This window comes from Streptopelia decaocto, assembly GCF_964273445.1.
Source record: "Streptopelia decaocto genome assembly, chromosome: 15".
Lineage (NCBI taxonomy): Eukaryota > Metazoa > Chordata > Aves > Columbiformes > Columbidae > Streptopelia > Streptopelia decaocto.
The window spans coordinates 7,121,673-7,141,101 of NC_138670.1; the positions used below are offsets into that span (position 1 = coordinate 7,121,673).

Genomic DNA, 19,429 nt, shown 5'->3' on the forward strand with positions numbered 1-19,429 from the left:
TGACAAAAGCAGCAGGTGTTTTATGCATTCATACAATCAAGATCTAAACCTTTACAGCCGATTACCTAGAAAACACACAAGAGTTACACGACAAGTTTAGGATACATCTGGAATCACACTGTAAGTGTTCATGCAGAAGCTGAAGTTAATGCAATGATCTATCCTCTATCACAGCAGCTCGTGCTTATGTGCAAATGCAAGACTGTTACACTCCAACCAATAGTAAACATTAAAACACAATACTTCACAATGACATCGACAGCAGTTAAAGTTGTTTGTTCCAGCAGTTATTGCGCTATTTTCTGGACATCTCTCCAGTTAAAGGCTGCAGCAAGGTCTAATACCATCCTTTTTTGTTTGTTTTTGTTTTGAATGCATAATATACGTTCTAGGCTTTGGTTCACAATGAAATCTCTGTATGTTTTAATTAAGGGCAATGGTCACCTTGCAATTCTGATAGTGGCAGACTGAGGTAATACAGCAATCCTCTGAAAAATAATGAAAGCAAATTTGTCAGCGAGGCATCTATGGATGTTGTGCAGGTGACCTGCAAATGCAACGACATTCCGATTTCAGAGAACTGAAAAGATCTACACGGGTGATTTGTCTTTTACAGTGCCATCCAAGTACAGATTTTTCCTGCTGAAAACACATAAGCTGAAGTAAAACCTACCTAAGAGAGTAATATATTTAGGCATAGAAGATATAAGCCCTGTCTTTATGAAAACAAAACAATAAAAAGAGAGACAAACAGTAATCACTGCTTGTCACTACTGCACCAATATTATATACCCTTCGAAAGATGGAGATTTATTAAAGCTATTAAAAAATAAAAGAGGCAGTGTTTCCTGGAGAGTTTTTTTTCAGATAGGCCACTTCTTTAAATAATAGTTCATGTATAGTCCTTCCAACTACCCGTATCCTGTTCTAACAGGACTACAACTCGTGGAACTGAAAAGCTAAATATAGCAATAAAAAAAAACGGGTGAATTCGTATTTGCAGAGACCTCTGAGCATTTCAAACACAGAAACAGGTAAGACTCCAAGAGTCCTCCCGTTTAACCTCAAACGTTATATGCGACATCTTAGAGAACATTAGTTTGAAATACAGATTAGAATCCAAAATAACGGGTGACATTAAAAGGAGGTCTTACAATACTGATGCCAATATTGTTACAATCCAGTAGGCACTAAATTCATTATACTGCAGCACTCTATGTCTAACATGGTAAAAAAACAACAAAAAAAACCCAGAAAACAACACAACCCCCCGCAAGCCCCAGCTCCCTGTCCAGGTCCCAGGAGCCGCAGCAATGACTAAACCTGCCCATCCAGTGCTGGGAGCGGGACTGGGACCCCTGGGACCCTCAGCAGCACCAGGCTGGGATGAGCCCCCACAACAGCAGCCTGGGGGTCCCTCTCCTCCTGGAGAACAAACCGAAGAAGCCACAGCAACAGCTCCAAGGGGAGACTCGCTGCCAGCACCCAGAGGAACAGAACCCACAGAGCAGCGCTGGCACCGCAGCCACAACTCTCTCTTCCGGGCCTCGTTTCATAACGCCTCCGGTGACACAGTGAGCACTGCCTGTTTTGTCAAAGATTGTATTTATAATAGTTGCATATTTGTGATTTTCTTATTTATCAGTATAACCTGTTCTGGTCTCATTCTACTCATTACTCTAAGTCATATTGCAAATCTACATTCTAATTTACATTGCAGAAGTTACACTTTTTCTTTAAAAACTAAAAATGTAATTAAAAAAGTAAAACCAAAAACTTCTTAAAAAACCTGAATTGCTGCAGTTATTTCAGATTTCTCAGGGTTGTGGTTTGTTTTATTTCTTCTTTTTTTTTTTTTTCTTCAATTCTTTGCTTTTACAGTGCACATTAATTAAGACTTAATTGAGCAAGTCAGACGTGCTCTGACTCCAAACAAATGAGAAACTGTTTTATTGCTGGGAGAAGGGAGTGGAAGGTCTTTAAACACCTCACTGGCAAAGGATTTCCAGCCTGTCGACCATGGGCAGCTGTGTTTTGGCTCCAAGCTCTGAAAACAGCCTTTCAAATGACAGTTTTTATTCTAATCAAATACAGAGGGCCACATCTCCCCCTTTCAACTGATCTGTAAACTAACACGGGCTCTTTTCAACTGACATAAAACCCAGTGATTTTGGATATCCAGCCTGTTGCTCTTAACACTACCAGGTATACTTGTTCTTTTCAAGTAATAAAAAAATCTGCATACTGTGGTCTTGAATAACGAAGCCTGGCAGGAGACAAAAAACAAAACAGAACAAAAGAAATGGCATTACTGGCCTAATCCTATGGCATTAGGAACATTGCTCATCACTTCCATGTATTTGTCACCAAAGTGTCTTCTCAGTGCATATTATTATGTGCTGAAATGCAACAAAACGTTTCACAAAAATAGTTTGAGGCATGTTCATACAAGGAGATGTACATATACTTCTTTTATATATACATATATATGAATGTGTGTATATATATAATATCAGCTTCGACCTGTACATAGATAATCTGAATTCCATCCTTAAAACACATCCATCGCAAACAACATGGATGGCTTTCCAGGAAAAAGTGCTTAATGGAGTATATCCTGTGTGAACATGCCTGTCCTCTGTGCATTTGCCCAAGTAAAGATCTTCAGGATCAATTCTTTAAACGTACACATCTCAGAGGTATTAAAAAAAAAAAAAAAGAGAAAAGAAAAACAAAGTAGGAAAAAGTAATATTGAATATTGCCCTGACGATGCAAAAGAACAATGCGTAACTGAAGCAGCTTGTATTTTAAAAGTTATCTCACATTCTGCAGCAAACAATTTTTAAGTAATTGTTGAAAATCTAGCTCCTCCATTTGTGTGTTATTGCTCCCACTTGTGAATTTCCCCATTACACGTCCACAGTACACAGAGGTTCACTGCCCGGCTGAGCCGATTCCACTATTGTCATCTTGGGCTTCTTTCGCGTTTCCTCCTAAAAGAATAGGAAACAAACGCCATGACGCATCAGAAATAGAACAGAATAATAAAGCACCATTTTAAAATTTTGAACCATTTCAGCCAAATTTATATGTCAATCTTGGTGAAAGGCTAATTTGTTCTAATGTTAAAAAGAAATTTACCAAAGTAGGTAAAATTCAGTTATAAGCCCGTTTAAAAGACAGGATGAAAAATCTCTAAATCTCTCTACATTCTGCTACTCGGTGGGTCTGAACCGTGGCATTCTTCCTCTTTAGAAATACAGAAGCATGGATACTCACTCTTTCTTGTGCCAATTTTTTCATTTCTTCCTGTAACTTGTTAAGGATGTGCAGATTTGGCTTGTTCTTTTTGGCATACTGCTGAAGTTCTATCACACTTTTATCAGACGTTTCCTATTCAACGGGACCACAAGCAACAAGAGATGAGATTTTTTGATGAAAAAAACAAACAACAACCAAAAGTGGAGCAGAAGTTTAATCTGTGCTAGTTATACTTTGTTAAGTAATAACATATTTACACGAGTTGGTGAAATATTAAATAGATTATATAATTTCAATCTGGAAGATGCAATATTAGAATTATTATAGGCAATGAAAGCGCCATCTATATTCCGACAACAGCAAAGTACGAGAACCCATTCAAAAGAATGAGAATTTCTCATCAAATGCACACGGCCTTCACCACGACAGGAACAACACTACCATGCCAAACCAGACACCACTGAGGCTTTCTTGTAACCAAATAAAAACCCCAGAAAAACAGAAAAGCAAACCCACAAAGTAGGTGACAATCAAACAAAATCATGTTCACCTGTTTAACCATCTTGCTACTCTCTCTACCATACATACGCAAAAGAGAGCCCCAATTTTTCACATGTGGATGCAGTAGCTGTAGGATTTTCTGCGAAGCTAACTGTTTCCCCACTCTTTTATTTTTGCCTGTAAAATAATTATGAAAACGTGTCAATACTGGCACATTACACGGACACCAATATTTACTTGTGTTGTTCAAAACTGAGATACAAAATTGACAACATAGGAGAACAGGATAAAAGGGAGATGTAACCAGAGGTCACACCAAGTACTGTACTTACACCAGCCTCGCACCGTGTGTTTGCCACAAGTCATGACATATTCACTCTTCTGATTTTTACCAGGAATCACTTCAAACTTTATGGATGTGTCACCCATTCCATGGTTTCTTAAGCAAAAACAAAATCAATATCACATATTAAGCAAAATTACAAACCACTGAAGTGGTTTCAGTTATCTTTGACAGTCATTGCAATGGAATAAGATACAACCCATGGTAAAGACAAGGGGTAATGGGTTCGAACTGGAACACAAAAGGTTGCACTTAAATTTGAGAAGAAACTTCTCCCCAGTGAGGGTGGTAGAGCCTGGCCCAGGCTGCCCAGGGAGGTTGTGGAGTCTCCTCCTCTGCAGACATTCAAACCCGCCTGGACACCTTCCTGTGTAACCTCATCTGGGTGTTCCTGCTCCATGGGGGGATTGCACTGGATGAGCTTTCCAGGTCCCTTCCAACCCCTGACATTCTGGGATTCTGGGATTTCAAGACATTCGTTAATAGAGATTTATTTTTTAGATCAGAAACTTCACTTGAATGGAAAGGTAAGCTTGCAAATAAATTTGTTTTTCCTTGATACATGTCCCAATCCCAGAAGAGGCCTAAACAGCAAATCTGAATTAAAGGAAGATCCAGCATTGCCCAGTTCAGGCCACACCACACCTTACAGTGAAGCCGGGCCAGCCCACAGACATCCCAGTTACCGTGGAACACAGCGGGTACCAGCAACCAGTGCGTCCCAGCCCAAACCTCCTACTCCGCAGCCTCACCTTTTAAGGCACTCATGGAGAATCTGATATGGAGACAAGAGTCCAGCTTTACTGGTGAGTTCATATACCCGTGAGTCTTCAATACTGATATGGTTAAAATACTACAAAGCAATCAAAAAGAATTATTGAGTTCTTGAGCTTTTGTGCAAGTAAGACCTTAATGCTGTTCTTAAGCCTCATTTCTCCTCTGTAGCATTAAACAAATTCAGTTACTCTGTGCTTAATACTTTAAAAAGTGTTTTTAAATCCATAATGGAGGTATTTACCAACACCAGTAAGACCGTCACACCTAATCATATATTTGCAGACAGAAATTTAAATAATTCTTTTAAGTCCAATTTGACATTGTCATTTTTATGTCCCGCTTACACAATCTTATAAACCCTTTGTCATCCTTTCTCCCTCGGGACAAGGTTATTTTATTTGTTTCAACTAATTATGAAATTCTACTTACCAAAATAATAAATTAATAAATGAAAACAACAGCTATTGGAACATTTTGTATTATAAAAAACGGAGAACATTCTCTGCCTTTTCTTAATGACCACTTCAAGAGCGGAGGGCATACACCACAGTTTTAAGTTAAAACAAGCCTACAAACAACAACAACAAAATTAAAGCATTCCTTCCAGGCTGACCACTGATTTTTCCCTTACTCCTCGCTGATGGTCTGTTAGGTGCTGACATCACGTGTGAACATTTCACTGATCGCTAGCTATTTAACGTTTCCAATATAGCACACACTCTCCACCACTTAAAGAAACTTCTCCTTTGATTTTCTCAGATGACATTGCTTAAAATCTGTAATTTGAGCTGTCCAATTTGGCAATAAGTGGCTTTCACAGCCAAGTGAAAATGGCTGTGAAAAAGAAGCCTGGGTGCTTTTAGTTCTCACTTGGTCTTCTAAGACAACCACACAGAACCAGAAAGTGTCAGCTCTGAACTTTTCAAGGCATCAAGCAGAGGACTCTGGAAGCCAGGACAGGCAGCCCAGGGGGTTGAACATTTCAGGTCTTCAGTAACTGACCTGATATTTCAACAAGGGACTCCGCATGACAGTGAATTTTCTGATCAGTTCTGATAGAAAAAAAAAGGTACTTTCATTGCCATAGACCTTGCTATAAATGAAGAATTTCTAATTTCCATCTGAGAAAAATGTTACAAATGTTCATCAATATTTCTGACAGTGAAGGTGGAACGTTTTTAAAAACAGACTCCAGTAGTGACAGCCAGCAAACAAGAGCTCAATACCTCAAGTTCTTCACTGTCTTTGGGCTTCTCCTCAGAGGTCTGTTTAACGAAGTCGGGAATAAGGATTTCCAGTGTAGCTCGAGCTGCAGAAAATGATTAAAACACCTTGATTACATTTATTTTAAACAATGATTGTAAAGAAAACCAGCAGAATGAAGCACTCTTTAAGCAAGGCTCACATCTCCCCTAGAAATATCAATTTTGCCAAAAAGACAGGACTGTACCTTCTCTGGCTATTAACAAAACTATTCCTACTTGCTATTGCAAATGTGTCATCTTCAAGGCAGAAATGAAAACAGATAAACAATTCAGCAGTTGGTATTAACAAAGAAAAAATGTTACCAGCTTTATTCTTGGCAAGTTTTTTGCTGCTGGCAGTTCCTGCCCCATAAGTCACTCCATCAATGATCACTGAGGCTCCAAAAGGTTCACTTGGGTTCTCTGGAAAAGGAGGAGGAAAGAAAAAGACAGTTTTTCAGAATTCCCAGTGTACAACACTCATCATGAGCATGAAACAGCACTGCTATCAAGATTCGTTTTCTTCATTTCAACTTGTAGAGGGATGGAAATTGTTTACTCTGCAGAAAGACTGAAGAATTTCTTACTCCGATATCTGAAAAGCTAACAGAGATTTCCATTAACAGAGACTTACCATGTGCTTCACTCTTCCAAATGAAGAACTTTTACATTAAGAGGTCACTTGTAATCTATCAGAATCCAAAGGTTAATTCCAAAATCTTTGCATCACTAACACAGTGTAAATACAAGAACTACACATTCTCACATTGAAAATTCAGTTATATTATGTAATGCATATATAGGAATAACGTAACTCCTAATAATTATAGATTCCACACTAAACTAAGATGCCCAACTTGTAATTCCTTGGCTGCTGACTGCAGGACTTAATCCTTTCAAGCCTGCTGCTCAAAAAGGTGTAATTTCTTCCTCCTCCATAAGGTACCCCCAGAAAAGCCTGGCAAAAGCAAAAATGCAAGGAATGTATGCTATACCACTTTGTAAAGCAACATCAAATGCAGCTAGATATGGCAATCTGGCTGGAATTTACAGAAAAAAACACCAACATTAATTTCATTCCAGTTATATTTGCCATAAATGTAATATTTTTAGATTCCTGATTAAGCATCAAGTGCATTCTCCCACAACATTCACCTAAAATAAATATCCAAGCGTAAGATAAGCCCTTCAAAACTGTGTGGTCGATTAAAAAAACTTAACAGACTTACCACATTCAAAGAAATTGTAAACAGGGCGAACCTTTAGGACTCGTTGCATATATTCATGCAGTATACAAACTTCGGATTTCCCATTGGGATTAATGACAAATTCTACAAAAAAAGAGGGAGGGGAAGACAGTTCAGTAGTTCCAGTCTTTAAAAGACAATGTCTACTACAAATGCATAAATGACAAGCTCCAAGGGATAAGTGCCTGCTTAAACTAAATGCAATGCTGTTGAATCAGACATGGACCTCAAAGTCTATTTTCCCTAGAAAAGTATTGAGAAATGAGCCTGAGAAAGTTCTATCAACAACTGGAAGTGCACTAATTATGAGCTAAGTCAACGTGTTCAATGGTTGCAGTCCCATGGTCTCTGGGCCTCTGCACACAGCATTTTTGGCAGTTAGCATCAATTAGAAAACCTCTAATTTGCTCCTAAACACGGATCTTCCTTCTAACAGGCATGGAGACTTCAAATCCACAAACCAGAATCACTCAATTTTTTTTCCCCCCACAAAATTTGGTTTAGAAGCCACGGATCAGACCACTGTCCTCTTACCCTGAACATGCTCTTTTTATCTGAAAGTCCCATTTTATTTTCCTTTTTGCTGCAACAGTACTGTTAGTCAAGAGCACAAACACCGTCTGAGCAGGCACTACAGCAGTATGGGAGAGAAAGTTAAGATTTCAACAGATAAAGTGCAAGTAAGTCCTTAATTTGGATGGTTTCAATGTGGCTCTAAACTTATTACAGAATTTAAGATCAAGTGTATTAACCAAAAATGCAACTGCACCTCCCTGTAACAGGGAATGGTCAATACGTAGCTCATAAGCTTTCATTCTCCTAAGAAGAAACCCAGAAACATGACAATGTACAAAACAAGAACAAAACCCAAATCACTGGTCTACGGACACTTTAAACATCAGAGTGCAGTAAAACATACTCCTATGGCATCACAGCCAACACAGGCAAGAGCTGATTACCCCAGCATCTTATCAGACATGATATCCACTCCACACATCACAGGACACAACTGCACACACAGTTCATTCTTAAACTGTTTCCATCTAACTGCTTTAAATGTATATTTTTAATTGTAGGTTTTAATCTGGATCAATTTGGCAATCTGGCACAATTTGGCACAGTCCTTAATTTGGGACAAATTAGAATTGGTATAGAACCAAGGCGGCAGTGGCACTGAGTGACCAGGCAGGAGGGTTTTCAGTGACAACGAACAGTAACAAGTAGTTGAAGGCAGTAACCAGTCACCAGGACCGCAACCTTCAATAAAAATCCTTTCATTTAGCAATTATTCTTTTTAATTGGAAGTATATTTTGACAGTATTTTTCCTTCACTATGTAACAGTGAAGGAAAAGTGCGCCTGGACACATTCCTGTGTGATCTGCTCTGGTGAACCTGCTCTAGCAGGTGGGTTGGACTGGGTGATCTCCAGAGGTCCCTTCCAACCCCAACCATTCTGTGATACAATGGATCCAAGAACACAGAATTCTAGAACAAGAAGAAAGTGGATTTATTACAGGGGGTTTTTTTTGTTGGTCAAGCTTTGAACTGTAATTAGTCTTTGATATAGAATAGCTGAACTCCAGGTAGACAAACTAACCTTTCTTTGTAGGTGCGTCTTGCACAGACAAGGTGATGAGTTTCTGATTGGCAGGCAGGATGGGCCGCTCGGATTCCGCCTGCTTCCGCTTCATTTCGCGATTGAATTGCCGTCTCTCAGCCCAGGTTCTGAATTTTTTTACAGTAACTTGTTCAAAGTCAAAACGTTTTTCAAGATAGCGTCTAAAATCTTCCAGATCTAAGAAACACAACCAAGTTACTTTCTCTACCACTGAGCAAGTATTAAGTTTGCTATTTCCACTGTTGGGATGCTATTTTATACTAACAGAACTAATTACAAGTTTTCCCATTACTAGGACAAATACAAAAATATTTGTGCAAACTGGAAAACAAAACACAAGACCATTTTATTCTGTCACTTGAAGATTTTACTAAGCCCTAGCCAGCATAATATCCAACAGAATTTGTAACAAAGCACTAATATTTGTTCTACTTCAACTATCCACCCTCTTGTTACCTGAAGCCAGGCATACAGTGAATAACAGTAATTATGCTATTAGCCTCAAGTTTCCTCAAGCCAAAACTGATTATTGCTGCCTATTTATTGAACAGTGTACCATGAAACTCTATATAATAGTGCTGCATGAACTCCATTAATATCTGTTGTCCTCTAAACATAATTTAACACAATTATTTTCACATACAGAGTACTGAAAGACTGCCCCCTTCAAGTACAGCTGCTTCTCCTTCATAGGATACTTCAGCAGATATAATCGGCAAAAATAAATAGCAGCATCCCAAGATGTAGTGAAACGAAAGCAAGGAGCTTGCATTGTTTCCTTCCACAAGGAATTCCAAATGCAAGTCACACTTACACATGACCACTCACTATTTTTTTCAGTAACAGAACAGATCCTATTTAAAGAGAGAGATAGACAGGTGAACTTCATGTAGAAAATAAGTGCTTACTGCTTTTAGTTTTGCTGCTAAATACTGATTTTTTTTTTCTTTTAATCTTTTGGTGTGATCTTCAGACTGAACAGGACACATGTAATGAGAGGTTCTACACTCAAACGCTACAAAGGTAAGTGGTAGGCTATACTCCGTACCAGTACTCTGTGTAGCAGTAATTTACATGGATGGTACTCTCAGGTTGTGTTAAGTGACACATGAGTTTTCTCTCCAAGTTCCTCCGTAAGTTTGGCAGTGATTTAGGCATGACTTCTTCAGGCAGCTTTTTATACAAAAACTAGCATACTTATATAAACAAAATAATGGAGCATCACACCCTTTGGCATGAGTGCAAATATATTTGTATAACTTATTCTGCTAGACTTGTACAAATAAGCACATCTAGTTAAACTGCACTATTTATCTTCAGCATCACATTTATCTTCTTTGAGACCATACTGAAAATAGATATAATTCAGCCAATACAGAGACTGCATAGAAAAGCCTATTTAAAGAAGTCACACAAACACACCTGACAACAGCAATTCATATGTACACATTGACTCAATTGATTCTTAAACGGAGGTAAAGTCTACAGGACTAAACTTCCAAATTTTTCACATTTTTGTGTGTAAAACCTTCCTTTGCATGTGGACTCTCAAGTCTTCAGCAAAAATCTCCACTGTACGTTTATCTTCATGCTAAAATCAAAACTGATTTTTTAAATCCTGGACTATTTCTCCAGACCTCTGCATATGAAAACCAGTGCAGAAAGACAACTGACCACTTGATGTCGGGCAAGATATTATTCAGTTGCCAAGTCTGGAATAAAGCGTATGTATCCAAAATGCCAATAACCCACCTCCAGCCAAGAAAAGATTCCACTTTCCATACATACCTACAGATTCATCTTTACACACTTCAACTTTGGCCTTAACTTGTCCTAAGGCTCCTTGTGCTGCATCTCCCCCTGAAGGGTCTTTGTCATCTAAAGGCCCGGAATCAGCGGCAGTAGAGTCTGGTTCTTCTGTTTGGCAGTCCAGTTCTGAAGATTTATCGAGGTGCTTTACAGGTGATACTTCCCCGTTTGGGGTTATGTCATTGTTTTGTTCCCTTTCCTCATTTTCCTTCATTTTTTTGTAATGCAAGCAGGGAATGCTACTAAGTGGAGGATCATGTTTCTGCAATAATAAAATAATACAGAAGGTTTCAGTACCTCAAGGTCACCAAAAGCAAAACTCAAAACCCAAAGAAGCAATCAAGATGGAAGTTACTTTGATTTAGTCATTGCAAAAACAAAACACAGTAAGAAAAGTCCCATCTTATTTTCAGAAACAGAGCGGTTTAGTTTTCAAATATCTTAATTCTAACACTGGAAAGAAGCCCACTAATGTAGAAAAATACTCAACTGCTTGCAGGAGCACAAGTGATTTTTGCATCTCAGTGAGTATTTAAATAATTGACAGCTCTCACCCTTATGCTTCCTGTGCCCAAGAAGTAAGGTCTAGACCAGGTAACAACTCTAGATTCTCTGTGCAGATATACAGGAATGCCTGAGTTATGGAATGTCATGATCCATCCATCTGGCAAAGGTTCTGTAGGAGGGCGGCCACGACCTTTAAAGCAAAGAATCACTTGAAACTTGGCTAGACAGCTGAGAAAAACAGATAAAGAATCAAGGCTTTTATTTTTACTGATTTTTCTGTCTCAATGAATAAAACGACACTGAAAAAAGACTAAAAAGGTCTTGTAGAAAGATTTTGTTTTGCTTTAATAAAAGGGCATATGTTTCTAACCCACATTAAATTCTGCAAAACTACAGATTCCATTATATTTTCAACTGAAAACAAGTAGCAGCGGTAATTTTGATACAGAATTATTTGTTCATTTTGCCGCACACAGTCTACAGCAGTTTTACAGTAATGGAGACAAAAGAAGAGGTCACCCTTGTTCACCTCCACACTGCTGAGGTAACATCCTTCATAATTTTTCACAAATGCACACACTACAATACATTCTCATTACATACAACAAATGAAGATCAAAAGTACTCACAAAAATCAGGAATGTGAAAAGTCATACCCTATAGTAAGAAGTCTTCAAACACTACAACTCTGTAACATATTGTTTCACAAGAATTGCTATCCTGAACTTTGCTTGCTGATATACTTTTGTTCTACAGACACAAGCTACACACACAAAATTACAGATATTTAGTAATCAATAACTTACTTTTAAGTACGGTTTTAATTTTGGTCATCATTGGCTGCACAGTTGTTTCTCCATCAGACTGGTGATCACTTTCACCACCATATTTCTCATTTTCTACTCTCCTTGTTTTGGGTGCTCGAAGACCCTCTTCCAGCAGAGCATCCACATCATTATCAAAGTCATCCTGAAAGAGACTTTATCAGCCACCATCCTTCTGGGTCTCCTAACCTCCCTTTCCCCTAGCAAAGAAAAAGTGTACATTTTCTCTATGTACTTCCATATAGACAGAAACTAGAAATTTCCAATGATTCCAGTAAAATGACTGAAAAATAAGAAAATAAGTTTTCGTAAGTGAGAACTGGTATTTTTCATTATGAGAGGAGCTGCAATTGTATAAGAAGCCTTTTAAATGCTATTCTTAAACAAGACTATAGAAGCTGCCACACAACTCAAAAGTTTGACCAACATAATTTACAAGTTTTCAGCCAAAGTTCTGCCTCTGAAAATTCTACTAATTTTCACTAAATTTTTACTAATATATGGCACATTTGTGGAAGAGACTGTTTCAGTGAACATCTTTACACACTTTTTCCTAGACACTCGGAAACTTCTTGCTCACTAAAAACCTGTGGATTTACTTACCTCATACGAGTAATTCAAGGTTTCTTCATCCACTTTATCTCTTTGAACGATTGCTTTAGATGTGAACCCTCCTCCTTCTTCATCTATTTCCATCAAATTGTCGGTAAAATCTTCTAGCTCATCCAGAACTGCATATTCCACTCTCTTTTCCTGCTCAATATCATTCTCGTCATCCTTCTTGTCATCATTTTCACCCCCTATTCCTACAGCTTTACCATTACTACCACCAAAAGGACAAGCATGCAAATCCCCATTGACATTATTAATACCAAAATCTGTATCTGCCTTATAATCCTGCTCAACTCCAGTGTACAGAACTTTCCTATCTTTGCTTTTGCAGCTTTCTGTAAAGCTAACACTAATTTTTACATCTTTAAGTAACTTAAGATCTGGGGTGAACTTTCGAACTGAAGGTGCATGACGAGCAGTTCTTGGGCTTTGGTCGCTATTATTAGGGTCTACTATAAGACGACTTTTGTAGCAGGCAGATCCCTTTGTGAGCAGCTGTGTTCTGCAGATACTGTGCGTGTCCCCAGCAGGGGTATCTGACTGTCCATCACCACCAGAGCCAACGTCCATTACCTCTGCGTCACTGGACGTTTGCAGGGGAGGTGGTGGAGGCTGTTCGTTAGGCGGCAGAGGTGGGGGACAAGTGTGACTCTCCACATTCATTTCTCTTGCAGGTTCTTTAGGGAGGGGTGGTACATTTTCATATTGATCCATTTTTAAAACTACTGTTTTTAAAAAAAGCAATGATTTAATAAATGTTTATATCTATATTCCTAACACGCATAAGTCCATCAAGATTGGTTTATCGTGTTCTATTCAATATGCAACACTGATGATTCAGTTAAGCTGACTACATTGTTCTTTTCATTAATGTAGACAGCTTTCAGAATCACTGTCTCAATTATTGGAAATCACAATGCATTCAGCTTAAATAGCTGAAGACTAAGACTGCATCTTCAATGGCCAAGCAGGTCTCCCTTTCTTCTTTCAACCTACAAGAAGAAAAAGAAAAAATCTTTGTCAAGAAAAACAAAAAAAAAGGGAAAAGTATTCCAGGCAAAAAGAAAAAAAGTGTCACTCCTTCTGGCATAAATTTCAATTAGAAGAGTGACATTTTTACAGTGGAAAAAAACAGGGCACCCTGATACCATTTCAAATTGGGCTGAAACTAGATTGTTTTTACTGCTTGATCTGTACACCAGGACACACCATCTCTGCTTAGTTAGCAGGCAGGGCATTAAGCATGGCATTTGTAGGCACCAGACTAAAAACTCTGCATTTGGGGAGAATTCTCCCATTATTTAAAATAATGTGGTATTCAAGCCATACTTACCCATACAGCAGAAAGGGTAATTAGCTTACAGTTAGACAATCTGCAAAGCCAACAAGATTTTAACAACTATAGTCTTCTAGCTTCTTGAAAGTTTAAGTTATTAGGTACTTTTAAAATCTCACTGGAAGTTTTAACAGGAAATCTCATCATTTACTACACCCACAAAATTAACCTCTAGATAACCAGATATTAGACATTAGATCTTATATTCTATACTATTATGTGACCATACATTTGTATGTCTGCGGAATTCAGGTCTAGAGTAAAAGCTCAGACTAATTCTGGAGGGCATTTAGAAGCCAGTGTTTTAAGTAACTGACTCTGGCAAAAACATTCAATCGCTCTATGAAATTTTACAGGAGGTGGGGGTGTATGATTTTGTTTTGGTCTTATTTTGTCTGGTTTTTTTACATAAGCGGGTTCTTTCTACCATGTCTAAGATGGCTTCTTCAATTATACTTTTGTAATCTGTGCGGAACCATAAGCACCTGGGGAAAGGAAGGATAATTTCTTACCTGCTATTTTGGTTTCTCCAAGTCCCTCCATACCACCCCAAACTGGCCTTAAATCTTCCTACGAGCTAGAAATAAAGCAGCGTTACTCTGCTCAAGACAGCCAGCTGGTACTTCCAGGTAGCAGAGAAAACCTACTCAAATATTCCAGAAAGATAAGCTCGAGTCCTGACATTGCTGTATAACATTCGAAGGCAACAGGGCAGAACGTCTGGGTTGTCATGAGGGACTTAGAGAAGCCAAATATAATTCTCTAATGTGTCTCTACACCAGCACAGACAGAACAAACAAACAGCAATATCCAAACACCAACCAGGGCAAGGCAGGAAGCTGGGAACTGGGAGTTATGGTGGGATCAATTACAATTCAACAGCATACAGAATCTACCTACCTGGAAGCTGGAAGAAAACAAAATATACAACAGAGCAAACTCTTATTTTAGTCATCTGGCAATAAAGTTTTGCTGGGGCAGCAGAACAGGTTTAGTTTTGTTGGTTTTTTTGTTTATTATACTCAAAATTGGCACATTCAACACTGAGCTTGACAGGCATTGTAGGTTTACTATGTAAAAATACTCCATTTTGATAAAAGATCTAAAATAATCCCATCTTTTATGATACAAACATATTACCTTCCAGAATGAAAAACAACTCATTCACCAGTAAGACAAGAAATTCTAGATAATTCAATTAATCCCATTCTATAAGATGATCATACATACAATCACCTGAGCCGTGATCAATTCCTTCTTCTTTCAACAGGTTCTGAAACACCTAATGTTACACAGAACAGCTCTAGAAATATATTTGCCTAATAACTTTCCCCCTTCTTTATCTTTAGATTAAAATAAAACAAAAAGGTGAATGACAAATTTTTAAGTTCTTCACAATAAGCCATTAGTGTCTTCATTGTTAATTCTAAATAGAAGAATCAAAAGTCACAGTACAAGTTCAGTAACTCTTAGAAACTAAATGCGTAAGTAATCTAATTTTTCCACCTTAGAGTCTTCAAAAGACTCTTTAAAAGAGCAAACAGAAGTAAACTACACAGAAATGAAACACTGAAATTGGTATTCTAGAATCTGAAAGAGCAGTATGATCAAGGAGCTACCTGGTCCAACCAGAAAGACTATTTCTGTCAAGTCATAAGACATGATTGTCAATGCAGTTTCCACATCACCGATACACATTCTGCTCCTACGCTAAAGATTACCAACACTAATGTCAAAACACAAGAAATTAATCTTTACCCGCCTAGCTTTGGCAGTTCGATGATACTACACCTCCGCTTTTTGCAGAAAAGACGTCTTGTTATTATATTCAGGCACTATTAACAATGAATTTTTTGTTGGCCTTGAAATAACGAACAGCATACGGAATCACTGCCAGGGACTGTCTGCTATAATCAGAACATATACCGTGGCCAGAAAAAGTACCAGACCAAGATGAGTTTAAACAACTTTTGCATTGCTAGCCATGAACCTGCCACATCCCTAGGGTGAGATAACAGAGTCTGGCAGCTTTACAGTTACAGTGGGCTACAATACCTTCCTATGAGCTACAAAAAGCCAGGGAGAAGTGGAGTAACACAAGTCCAATTCCCATCTACTTTCTTGCCAACTGTGTTACAATACACCCTTTATATCAGGGGCTGGAAAGCAAAAACAAAAACCACACACAAACCCCCAAAACCAATAAGGATTTTTCCTTAGATATCAGGTGTTTCAAAGAAAGACAGAGGGATGAAACCTAAAAGGATGAGTTAGATGAGCCTGTAGGTTAAAAACAGCCCAACAGACCTTAGATCAAGGGAACCCAACAACCATGTGTAAAACAGACTCAGCATACTAGGCTATATAATATTAGAATACAACATAATGCAACATAAGTTAGTCTGTGTATTCTCATCCTTAATAAACTTGCCCTGAAAGAACAGATTTTATTCTCCAGGGGTCTACAAAGTTCCATCAATGGTTTCCATAAGGATTCCTTAAAAAAAAACAGAATACCATTGACATCTGCAACAGTCAGTACAAAGCACTGAAGGAACTCTGGATGAACTGCTGGAAATACAAACGCACAGCTCATGTTCTGCAGATCACCAACACACGGAAATGTCACATTTTTAACTGCTTGCTCTTATTTTGAAAAAGTTTCCTATCACAAAGTAAACTCAAAGAAACTGATATATGGTGGGCACCTAAAACGTATCTAGCAGACTGCACAGCTCCCAACAAAACCAGTATCTTGGTTGTTTTATAGATGTTCTTTGAAGGCAGAAAGAAAAAAGCAACAACCAGTTCTTTGTTTAATATGTACCACTGCCTATTCCTGCAATCAGAACAGGCACATCGGGGATGGCGGGGCGAAGTACAGAGAGAAAAAGGGTATCTCTGGTCAAGACAGGACAAAAACAGAATCTTAGAATTTGTAACCAGCACTGCTCAAAGAGGAACTCCCTTCAGTGTGTAGCATGTTGGCCATCTTACAAGTCAGTTCAATAAAGAACATATTTTCTTCATTAATACCTGTAGCTGCAACCAGGAACAAGGAACAGCATATCACAGCCTTTCTCTTCAAAAATCGCTTTTAAAAAGTAACTGGATGACTTGTCAGAAACTGCTTACTTCACATTCAGTGGAGCCCAGAAGGAAGAGTGGCTCAGAGAAAACTCTCTTTATTAGCTCTCCAAATACAAAGTCTTCCTCATCCTTCAGCTCCAAATGGCAACTCAGCAGAGCAGAATTCATGAGGTACTGATCATGCCTAAAGGTCCACTCAGTTTTAACCCTTATCAAAGTAATTACTCATTCACAATCACCTACCTTCTTTTTATTATATCGTCTTTTTTGATATACACAGCCCTAAAAATAATTTAATTCTATTATCAACTGCTAAAAATCCAAACCAAAAACACAACCAAACAAAAAAAACCAACCAAACAAAAAACACGCTGCAAACAAACAAGCCAGCAACACAAGGAGACTGTTTCTTGGGTTTCTTTGGGTTTTTTTGTTCAGTTTGGGTTTTTTTTGTTGTTTTTTTTTTTTTTTTGTTTGTTTTTTTTTGTTTTTTTTTTTTTAACCAGAACAGGAAGTCTCAAAAGAAAAATAGTCTGTAAATTAACTACTACATACAGGAAGTCTATAGAATAGAAAGATTCTGAAGGAAACAACCACTTCGTGTAAGTGATCAAGGCAGTCTAAGAAAAGGCAGTATGGGCCCAGCCACTATCAGTGGTCAATACACACAAGGCTGAAGAACTTCTCTAGTTCATAAGACTTCATCCCATTTTGGAACAAGTGTACAACAGTACATAATTTTGGAAAGGCACCATCAGAAATAGCAAAACAATTTCTGCCTTTATATTTTGACCAGTTTTCTAGCAGGGTTTACGTGGATTCAATTAAATATGAAAACCACAAAACTTTTTTTTAAAAATACACAAATCAGGGCCTAGGAAGAAAAAAAAAATCTTACTTTCACATCACTAACAGCTTCTTACTTGTAAAGAAAAACGATAGACATAGAATCAGATTCCCCTCACATTCTCTAAAAAAGCAGAGTAATCCTGGTAGTCAAAACGAGCTGCCCAAAAGAACTAGTGACCTAACTTCTCGTCCAGAATTAAAAATACAAGCCCTTAAGTTCAGTTACCTAAACACAAGGAAGAAGGGAGACACAAAAGAAAAATTAAAGCTCTAACTCCAATATCTGTAACTCTCAACCTAAGGAAGTAAAGCAATTGAATGGGTTCACCCAGGAAGCCCTCAATCCCAGTTTATGAGGGAGCGATGCCTGGATGTCAGGGGGATCCGGCCTCTCAGCGGACAAATGGACTTTATAGATAAGCCTGACACATACGGAAAATAGGTGCAAAATAGAGACTTATATTTTTCTAGCAAAAAAAAAAAGGTGAAGGAAGTTAGGAGAAAAAGACATTTTAAGTCTGTAACAGGATAATTTAGAGGAAGATAAAACTGTACTTCACTATTAACAGAAGGAATGCATGAAGAAGAATCCTGAGAGTTCCGGACAGACACACCACCTTATCTTCACCGTCCAACGCACCAGAACTACAAACAGTGGAGGGGCATGGGTGACGGGCTGGCTTTCCTCCCGAACTCCGCACCAGGGAGACACGCTCTCTGCCCTGCCTGTGTGCAGCGGAAATCCGCCCCCTCACCTCCCTTAGAACACGATGCCGTGTAGAAACTCACGCCAGAGTTGCTGCTCCCCATCACCTCACTGCCAGGGAGGTGTGCGGAGGGTAGAAACCATGGCGTTTTTCTTCCTTCTGCTACTCTGAACACATTCCCACGGCGGGAGCGAGCAGGAATGGCTGGGGGCGAGCGGGAAACAAGAAACCAAGCCCAGCCCTCCCCCAGGCCCCCTGAACAAAACCGAACACGAGTTCTGAGGGAAGGACCCTTCGACCGGGGGCGGGGGAAGCGGCTCCGGCAACACCCGCCAGTGAGCGCAGTCCCCGCCCGCTCGAGCGACGGGATGTCGGTGCCTCGGCCGCTCGGGGAGAGGCTCCTGACGGCGCCGGCCCGGGGACCACGCGACACGAGCGGCGAGCAGCGCGGCGGGCGGGCCGGGCGGCCCCCGCAGGCGCCGCGGCCTGTGGGGACGGAGGGGTTACTGGCCACGCAGGCCCACTCGTGCACGCCCTCCCGCCGCCCCGCAGGGCCAGAACCAACCTGGGCCATCCCCGGTGTCCCGGCCGCTTCTCCGTGAGTGGGGGGGGAGAGCGAGCTCAGCCGCCTCAGGAAAACCGTCCCCCACTCCGCGCCGCTGCCGCCATCTTTAAACGCCTGCTTCAAGCCGCTCCGGTTCC

At 39.4% G+C, this 19,429-nt stretch overlaps 1 protein-coding gene across 1 annotated transcript; it reads right to left on the reverse strand.

Moving 5' to 3' along the window:
• Positions 1-1,835: 1,835 nt before the first annotated feature.
• DGCR8 (DGCR8 microprocessor complex subunit) lies at positions 1,836-19,429 on the reverse strand. The gene is made up of 14 exons (XM_082066094.1): positions 19,293-19,429; positions 12,737-13,737; positions 12,116-12,278; positions 11,357-11,499; positions 10,782-11,064; positions 8,973-9,170; positions 7,357-7,458; positions 6,452-6,550; positions 6,110-6,192; positions 4,859-4,959; positions 4,096-4,202; positions 3,813-3,940; positions 3,281-3,394; positions 1,836-2,994 (listed from the first exon to the last, which is right to left on the reverse strand). Exons 2-14 carry the CDS (start codon positions 13,457-13,459, stop codon positions 2,911-2,913), a joined length of 2,328 nt encoding a protein of 775 aa, XP_081922220.1. The 5' UTR covers positions 13,460-13,737; positions 19,293-19,429; the 3' UTR covers positions 1,836-2,910.

Coding starts and splice junctions, on each gene's coding strand:
- DGCR8 (XM_082066094.1), bottom strand. CDS start 13,459: ATGGATCAATATGAAAATGTACCACCCCTCCCTAAAGAACCTGCAAGA. Junction 7,459..8,972: donor AGACGCACCTACAAAGAAAG/GTTAGTTTGTCT, acceptor CTTTTTTTGTAG/AATTTGTCATTAATCCCAAT. Junction 3,395..3,812: donor GTAGCAAGATGGTTAAACAG/GTGAACATGATT, acceptor CCCGTTGAATAG/GAAACGTCTGATAAAAGTGT.